Source organism: Populus alba, chromosome 17 (assembly GCF_005239225.2).
Source record: "Populus alba chromosome 17, ASM523922v2, whole genome shotgun sequence".
Lineage (NCBI taxonomy): Eukaryota > Viridiplantae > Streptophyta > Magnoliopsida > Malpighiales > Salicaceae > Populus > Populus alba.
Genome location: NC_133300.1, coordinates 21,152,592 through 21,162,148, shown reverse-complemented (window position 1 = coordinate 21,162,148; position 9,557 = coordinate 21,152,592). Strand labels below are relative to the sequence as shown.

Sequence of the window (9,557 nt, the reverse complement as noted above, 5' to 3'; positions counted from 1 at the left end):
ATATGTATGATAAAAAAAAAAAAGCTGTAATTATTGTGCATTTATTTTTATTGTATAAACAAATTTATATCTCAGTGTGTTTTTCGACTCTTTACATATATTTTTTTAGATTCAAAAATCATTTCAAACCTTTGAATTAAGCATATATAGTTATGAAATTTGGTAAAATTGATCTAACTCAAGATTTATGTTAGGCATTAATTAAAATAACAGCTTTTCAAAATATTTTTTTAAAATTTAAAAATATATTATTTTAATTTTTTTTAAAAGTAAAACCAGGTACGCTTCAGAGTTTTAACCAAGTCAAGAAGACTTGAGCCGGAACAAGTTTCAATAAACTGCTTTGACAAGTTGACTTCCTACCCACCGTGTAGGCTGCAACCAGAGTGAAACAAGTTATGTCAACTAGGACCACTTAATTGTCATAGCCCTTTCTCACAGTCATCATCTCCCATTGCTTTCACACTTCTTAAGCAACGCGTCTATATCTCTTCCTTCACGCCTTTGATGTGTACAGAAATAATCACCACCACCTTATTTAACCCTCTCCCAACTTTCTAAGCCTCCATAAAGAATCTTTCTTTTTTCAAGAACACAAAATGGACCGTAATGGAAGAGATGACATCAAGGTCGAGAATGGTTATGATTTGGAGGATGATCATGATCACAAAAAGAAGGACAAGAAAGAGGAACAACAAGAAGAGTTGTCAGTGGAAAGAATATTTGAGAACCAAGAAGTGCCATCATGGAGGAATCAGCTGACACTGAGGGCCTTTGTGGTGAGCTTCGTGTTGAGCATTTTGTTCAGCTTCATAGTAATGAAGCTCAATCTTACAACTGGTCTCATACCCTCCCTCAATGTCTCTGCGGGCCTTCTGGGCTTCTTTTTTATCAAGACCTGGACAAAGTTTCTTGAAAAGTCTGGCCTTTTGAAGCAACCCTTTACCAGGCAAGAGAACACTGTTATCCAGACTTGCGTGGTTGCATCCTCTGGCATTGCCTTTAGTGGTATACTTTCTGTACTTCTTACTGCCATTAATTTTCATTTCATCTCTCTTACTTTTTTGGTATATGTAGGCTTCTTTGATCAAGATATTAAAATTTCTGTGCATTTGGTTTTGTTTCTGTTCTTAAAGGTTGGAAACTTACAGTAGTTACTAAAACTCAATGTCAAGATTTGCTTCTTCTAATTGCTAGATTACATGATAAGGCAACCCTTTTTTTCTCTCTGGATCCCTTTTATCTCAGTTGTGAGTAGATTTACATGATCCTTGAAGACAAGAATTAATTCCTTACTGCCTAAAGTCTTCGGGAGGCAAATCAAGATTGAGGTTTTATGACTATCAGTTCTGCTATTGCTTCAGCCACTTGTGAAGTTTGACTAAACTAATCAACACTTGAACTTGCTGTTTGAGACATGAACAAATATACTTTAGTAAAAAAGTTTAATTAAATGGTGGCGTTTTATTTTTCTATTCAATTCATATGAGCTGGATGTGGATGATTCGCTAACTTCAAAGTTATACAAGTCTTGTAAGAATATTCTGATTAGCGGTTTCGAAACTGAAATTGTTGTAACGAAAGAAATAATTTGTGATTTTTTGTACTAATAGTTTCCGTTCTGTAATTTGTTTCTTGTTTCCTTACAATAGGAGGCTTTGGGAGTTATCTGTTTGGAATGAGTGAAACCGTGGCCAAACAATCAACGGAAGATAGTGATGCCTTTAAGAACCCATCTCTGTCATGGATGATTGGCTTTCTGTTTGTTGTTAGCTTTCTTGGACTCTTTTCAGTGGTGCCTCTTCGAAAGGTAGACTTCACAACATTTGATTATCGCCATTCAATTTCGTATAGGAAATAGAAAACTTCTCTCTGCATTTTGCTTTCTTGTTGAATGTATTGATTTTGCCAAAATCTAATCTTCATTCTTATTTCCAGGTCATGATTATAGACTTCAAATTGACATATCCAAGTGGCACTGCAACTGCTTATCTCATCAACAGCTTCCACACTCCTGCAGGAGCCAAGCTAGCAAAGTAAGGCATTATCAGACCTCATGCACATATAGTTGGATGATCATTCGGCATGTGAAAGTATCAAACGTTTTTTTTTTCTACCATTTCAGAAAACAAGTGAAAGCGTTGGGCAAGTTCTTATCATTCAGCTTCTTGTGGGGTTTCTTTCAGTGGTTCTACACTGCAGCAGATGGTTGTGGATTTGTTGAGTTCCCCTCACTCGGGCTTAAAGCACATGAAAACAAGTAAAAGCATTACTCAACCTTCCAAAATCCTCTCATCCTATTGATGTAGTTCAATTTATTATGGCAGTGTGTTTCAAATTCATTGCGGTATCCTTGACTAATAATGTTCTTGTTATATGTACAGATTTTTCTTTGATTTCTCAGCAACATATGTTGGAGTTGGAATGATTTGCCCCTACATCATAAACATATCAGTTTTGCTTGGAGGAATTCTTTCCTGGGGTCTCATGTGGCCTCTCATAGATACAAAAAAGGGTGATTGGTATTCAGCAGACCTCAAATCTAGCAGCCTACATGGCCTCCAAGGTTACAAGGTAACTTTTCTAACAAGGTTAAGGTAACAAGAGTGCTATTCTTGAAGCCTTTTCATTCATAACAACTCTTATGCAATGAACTCAGGTATTTATTGCCATTGCCATGATCTTGGGTGACGGTCTGTACAACTTCTTCAAGGTGCTAAGCCGAACACTCACTGTCTTGTTTTTTCAACTTCAAAGGAAAGATGCAACTGGTGCCCTCCCTATTGCGGACCGTTCCTCTCCCGAGTCCTCCAGGATCTCATACAATGATCAACGCCGCACCCAACTCTTTCTCAAAGATCAAATTCCAACATGGTTTGCTGTTGCAGGCTATGTCGCAATCGCTGCTATCTCTACAGCCACGCTACCGCATATATTTCCCGAACTCAAATGGTATTACATATTGGTTATCTACATCTTTGCCCCAGCCCTTGCATTCTGTAATGCTTATGGCTGTGGCCTCACTGACTGGTCCCTAGCTTCCACCTATGGGAAGCTTGCAATTTTTGTAATTGGGGCATGGGCTGGTGCCTCTCATGGTGGAGTTCTTGCAGGACTAGCGGCCTGTGGAGTCATGATGAATATTGTCTCCACAGCCTCTGACCTGTCTCAAGATTTCAAGACTGGTTATTTGACCCTTTCTTCACCTCGGTCCATGTTTGTGAGCCAACTAATTGGCACTGCAATGGGTTGCATTATTTCACCTTGTGTCTTTTGGCTGTTTTTCAAGGCCTTCAAGGATCTTGGGAATCCTGGAAGTCAATACCCTGCTCCTTATGCTACTGTATATCGAAACATGGCTATATTGGGGGTAGAAGGATTCTCGTCTCTGCCAAAGAATTGCCTCTATCTTTGTTATGGGTTCTTCGGTGCAGCTATTCTGATAAATTTAATTAAGGATGCATTGGGTAAGAAATGGGCTAGGTTCATTCCCAATCCAATGGCGATGGCTATACCTTTCTATATTGGCTCATACTTTGCCATCGACATGTGTGTGGGAAGCTTGATTCTATTTATCTGGGAAAAGATTGACAAGGCAAAGGCAGATGCTTTTGGGCCAGCAGTGGCTTCTGGTTTGATTTGCGGGGATGGGATATGGACTTTGCCTAGTGCGATACTTGCTCTAGTAGGAGTAAAACCTCCCATTTGCATGAAGTTTTTGTCAAGGGGAACAAATGCTAAGGTCGATGCGTTCTTAGGGTCATAAAGTCGAAGTTCAGATCAACTTCAATAGAAACTGTGAGTTAGAGCTGAATTGCTTCCCAGACTAAGGTTATGAAGTTTACATATGAAGTTCGACTAAAAAATGCTGTAGATAATGACCTGCTATTTCGTGGTGCCAACAACTATTTTCTCTGTAATCTTTTCCGGAGAAGAAAATCAAATGTCCATTTACTTATATATGCTTGTTAGTAATATGCTTGTAGTTTTTTTCTTGTCTAGTTTGAAGAAGATAGTGGAACAGATGCATCAAACAATGTGCAAACGGAAAAGCACAGTACCCTTTGTGAACTTTAAACATAATATCAAAAGTGAATGTGCAAATATTACAGGTTGCAGGCATGTTGATTTTGAACATATTGCAATTATCTTTGTTGATTTCTTCTTCCTTATTCGTTACGACCTTCCAGAATCACACCCAAGACCGCTGTTGTTATTCTGGGTTGCTGCTTTCAATTCCTCAGCTGTTGTTTTGCTGTTTGATGTTATCACAGCTTTTGCACCAGTACGTATTATCTTTGGATTTTACTCAATCTGGTAAGGTTATGATCAGTTGCTATATTTGGTATCTGGTTTGGTCATTTGTATATAAACTATATTTGCTATACATATAAAGATTCAATTCCTAATATTTGTCTCAATATATTAATAACCAACAAGTAAGTCGACTTCTAAAATAAACTTATAAATACACTAGCTTCTTTTTCTTCTTTGAGATGAGTGAAGAAACTTTATTAATAGCATAACATCGGCAAATCAAAGTAAGTTATTTACACGTCTTTTTTTTTTCTTTTTTAGTTTTTAATTTTTTCAATTAAGTCTTTAATTTCCCTTCAAAATTTAATATCTAATGTAATTAAGCTCTGACCAAATTAACTTTTATAAATTACAATTCATTTCCTAAACTTTAATTTTTTTCAATTAAAGCCTAAATTGCCTTAAAAAATTGTTTTTTCTTGCAATTAAACCTTTCATAAATTCAATTAAACCTTCAACAAAATCTAATTGAATCCGTAAACATCCAATTTTAAATTTCTCTTTCTCAAATTGAATTTTATTTGCCAATAGGGTCTTCATCAATTGAAAATATATGATAAATTTCAATCTTTGTATTTTCTTTTATCTTTCTCAACTTAGTTTGGGCTATTTTCAGGGCATTTGGATATACTTTTCCCACTTATATTTTTTTTTGTTTTCTTACAATAATTTTTAATTTTTTTGTATTTTATCTTTTTTTTTCCTTTTTTTTTTTGTGTGGGGACCCAAAAAAAGGGTAAAAACAAAGATATAAAAAACCAACCATGCATTGAAGTATGTCGACTTCTCAAAAAAATAAAAGTAAAAAACCCTTATAAATACACAATTAGCTAGCTTTTTTACTTTTAGATAAATGAAGAAACTTTATTAATAGCATAACAATGGCAAATCAAAGAAAGGTGAAGAATTAATGGGTACAAATGCCAAAAAGCATGGGAAAAGAAAACATGGCAATAGTAAGTAACCTAAACCAGCGAAGGACACATAAATAATTACCATGGATAAATTAAGTAGCTATGCCTTCAAACTAATACAAGGATAAACGATTACTCATTCATCATACGAGTAGGTCAAGCCACCTCTCCTAACTCCTCCCCCCATCAAACTTTGCTGCAGGATCACCGATTTGGCACGTACCATCTTTGGGGTCATATTTGCATGGAGCCCTAGGAGCAGTTAGGTAAGAACATGATAACAAAATAATGGTAACAAGGAGCATTATTGTCAAGTATCGAGTCTTTCCTTGAGACCCCATTTTTTACACGAAAGAAACCTGAGATTTTTAGGGAATCAAATGTATGTGTAGAGAGCGAGCTAGTCTGCGAGATGGGTGATTGTAGAGATGGAGAGGGGTTAGCTAGCTAATATATGAGACACGATATGTTGAATTGGAAAAGTATTCAGCATTTAAATTGATTTCAAAAACTATTCCAATATGTTGAATTGGAAAACTATACTTTCCTCGAAATTGTTTCTTATTATTTTCTTCGAAGCAGTTGTGACTTGTGACATAGGTTGAAATTAACATTAAACGGGAGTAATGTGGATCATGTCCAGGTTGTTTAAGTAGTCAAATAAATAAAATTTCTATGATATTTGTGTTTTTAATCTTCTGGCGTGGCCCTTTAGAAACAAACAGTCAAAACCTGTTTAAGTGCCTGTTTTGTTCAAGCAACTTGTACTATAAATAAATGTTATGCAAAAACTAAGCACTCTCAACTTTTACTTGATCTTTTTTTTTTTCCCTGCGGTATGATGGGATTGAAGATTACACAATATTGCCCTACTCTAATATATTTATCTAGTAATGCAAAAATAAACATTGAAATAAGCTCTTCAGTTGATTTTATAAACTGCAAATTTGAGGTCTTGGGCTCTTCGCAGCCGAGAAAAAGTCATTCATGGCTGAGGTAAAAATAATTTCTTCTTCTTTTGATTTTTTTATGAATGAAAGATTATATTGGAAAGCAAAAAACAGGAAACAAGCCATACTATACAAATTAACTGAACTTCCACCAGCAACAAAATTCACTAAAAAAAGATTTTTTTGACATTATTAAAGAGTAACGGTGACGAAACATATATTCCTCTTATCTCAAGCCCTTAACATTTACTTCTAGCATTATTAAAGAGTAATGTCACAATTTGAAGAAGCCAAATTATTCAACGCGTAGACATTAATTTTCCCAATGAGAAAATATTATTATCTTATCTACTTTAAATATTGCATGCATATGCAAGTGGTTGATGTAAAATAAGTGTTGGAAATTTGATGCATGAAGGATATGGTCACAGAGTCGTTCTTCCAGCGACCTAGAAAAATATTTCCAAAATCCAAAATACCTGAGAAACTATCGTAAAATATAAGACATCAAAACAGTACAAAAGATCCTGAGTAAAAATTGACAAAAGATAATTAAAAGACTGATTGGATTGAAAATTAAAAAAGCATGGCGAAAATAAGAAGGTGGAAAAATACTTTTGAAATAACAAAAAAGCATTAATGGAAGAGAGGTTTGATTTATTCGTTGTGGAATTTAAGAGTCGGTCTTGACTTGGAAAATGAATGATGATTCGTATACAACATGAACACGCGTGTCTTGACTTTGAAAATGAATGGTTATTACTTGTGAGCAAATCTTTGACTTTTTCGTCCATTTGCCGAGTCCAATGAATTAAAATAACAAACGAGTAAAATGATCGAATCGTTAGTGTCGCACGTGAAACATGTTGCGACGGGCGTTCTCTTAGTATCTAGAAATCCAAAAATAAAAAGGATAAGAAATTCTTATTTTTTATATTTTTTTTATATGTTTTTGCAACATTTAAAAAAAAATAGATATTTTAATATCAAATTTATATCTTTATAATATAAAAATAAAAACCAATATCAATCAAAATTGGTATAAAAATACAAGAGAAAATCACAAATTATTTTAAAGGATTTTTAGAATTTTTTGTTTTTGTTTTCAAATAATATTATATTATATAAAATTATTATATTATAATATATTGGGATGCACTCAACTCAATTATACGAGGAGAGCACATCCTCTCTAAGACGAGATTGGCTCAAAATAAATTGGGCCAAAGTCGACCAAAAAGAGTTGGCCAACACCAGTTTAAAATAGGGGTTGGGTTAATGTTGGCCCAACAAAACTTCTTTTCTATTTATGGGATTGGGCCAAACTCGACCCAACCATTTTGGTCTGGATCAAAACTGGTCCGACCTAGTAAACAATGAAGAGATTCTCCAATGTTATGTAAGTGAATAGTAGAGAGTTGATTATAATTCACTTTCCATTGTTTATTTGCAGAATAGTAGAGGGTGACTGAAGGAGAAGAAGAAAAAGGAGAAGGAGGAGAAGTTGACCTGGCAGTGGCTTCACGGTGGTGCTAATGATAGTGACGAGGAAAGCAGGCGATAGTGGGGAGAAAAAACGGTGGTTATTGCTGTGGTTTTTTCTTCTTTGTACAGGGGCATGAAATTCCTCTTTTCTTTTTTTATCTTTTTTGTTCTCTTTTGTTTTATTCTCTTGTTCTTGTCTCTCTTGTTCTTTTTTTTTTTCAATGTCTTTTTTGTTTTTGTTTCTTTTTTTTCCTTCCTTTGTTCTCCCCTGTTTCTTTTTGTTTCTCTTTTGTTTTTTGCTCTCTTCCCTCCCTTTTTCATTTCCTTATCTCTTTGTTTTTGTCTCTCGTCCCCTAGTATTTATAAGAGGGAAAGAGAGGAGAAAGAGTTATTACCCTTGTCCAGTCATGGTGCAGGGGTATGGTGGATGGGGCAGTATGTGCAGCCATCCCAAAGCCAACCGCAGGGCTTGTCCCCTCTACCTCTTTCATCATGGTGGTAGGCCATGAGGGGGTATGGGTGGTGTCGTGGTTTTTGGAAAAAAGGGAGCGAGAGAGTGAGAGATAGACACTGCAAAGGAATGGAAGAAAAACCTTCTTCCCCTGCCTTTATGCGTTAGGGGAAGAAGAAGATACATAGTGACGTTTAACACAACACTATTTTAGGCTTCGCTTTTTAATGTTTGAACAATGAATGAAATGGGGTCGTTTCATTTAAATTAAAATAGTACCAAAACATGTCAATTTTCAAATTAGTCCTCAATTTTTTTTATTCAATCAAGTCCTCAATTGCAATTTTGATTTTAAGAATCAATTCAATTTCAACCCTACCAAATTCAAATGTCAGCCCTAATGTTGGATGCCTTTTTTACTTTAGTCCTTGGTTTTGAATTTATGCATTTTGACCTTTAATTGATCAACAAACTTTCAATTTAGCCCCTGATTTGACCAAATTAACTCTTAAAAATTATAATTTAACCCCCGGACTTTAATTGTTTTCCAATTAAAGTCAAAATTGACTTAAAAATGAATTCTTCTTGCAATCAAACCCTTTACAAACCCAATTAATCTTTCAACAAAATCTAATTGAGTCCTTAAACATCTGATTTTGGATTTTTGTTCATCAAATTGAATTTTTTTTTTTTTTTTGTATCACAATCTCCCTTGGCCACATGTACGCACGCCAGAGGGTAACCTCTTTTGGAGATTTAGTGACTTGAGTTACGCTCGTTCTATTTATTTTTACTTTTTTGAAAATATTTTTAAAATAAGTTAAAAATTTTTAATTTTTAATTTTTAATTATTATTTTTTATATATTTTTAAATTATTTTGATTTACTAATATTAAAAATAATTTTTAAAAAATAAAAAATATATTTTTAAATAAAAAATATTTTAAAAAACAACAATACAAACATATTCAGATATCTATGTTCTGTCTTCGCAGCTGCTTCAGCTAATAGCAAAGAAGTGAAAGGACGTCGGATGGAGCTGATGAAAGAAATGGATTTTATTTTCAATATTTGATCTCGAAAATTTGGGTTTCTGCCTTTGGACTTTGGTGATTTTTCATGGGCCTCCATTGACAAAATTTGGGCTCTTCTCCAATTAGACAAATGGTTTTAATAACTGAATGTAGCACTAGCAGGCCTTGGCCGCCATAATTTGTTGCACCGAGCATGTCCCCTCATTATATCATCATCTTTTCTATTAATATTTTAAAAAGAAAATTTTATTAAGTATTAAATAAGTTATTCATATCTGAATTTATACATTTATAAAAAAAAATATAACATTTTTTTTTTCATATTTGATCTCGAAATGATAGTATGATAAGCAACCCATTAAACTATCTTATTATTATATTAAGTTAGTGTGTTTTTGAAAGTTTT

The 9,557-nt window shown here is 34.2% G+C and overlaps 1 protein-coding gene across 1 annotated transcript; it reads left to right on the top strand.

Moving 5' to 3' along the window:
- The first annotated feature begins 448 nt into the window (after positions 1-448).
- LOC118037082 (probable metal-nicotianamine transporter YSL7) lies at positions 449-4,137 on the top strand. The gene is made up of 6 exons (XM_035042963.2): positions 449-1,008; positions 1,653-1,810; positions 1,939-2,036; positions 2,126-2,260; positions 2,385-2,574; positions 2,660-4,137. Exons 1-6 carry the CDS (start codon positions 600-602, stop codon positions 3,764-3,766), a joined length of 2,097 nt encoding a protein of 698 aa, XP_034898854.1. The 5' UTR covers positions 449-599; the 3' UTR covers positions 3,767-4,137.
- Positions 4,138-9,557: the final 5,420 nt, after the last annotated feature.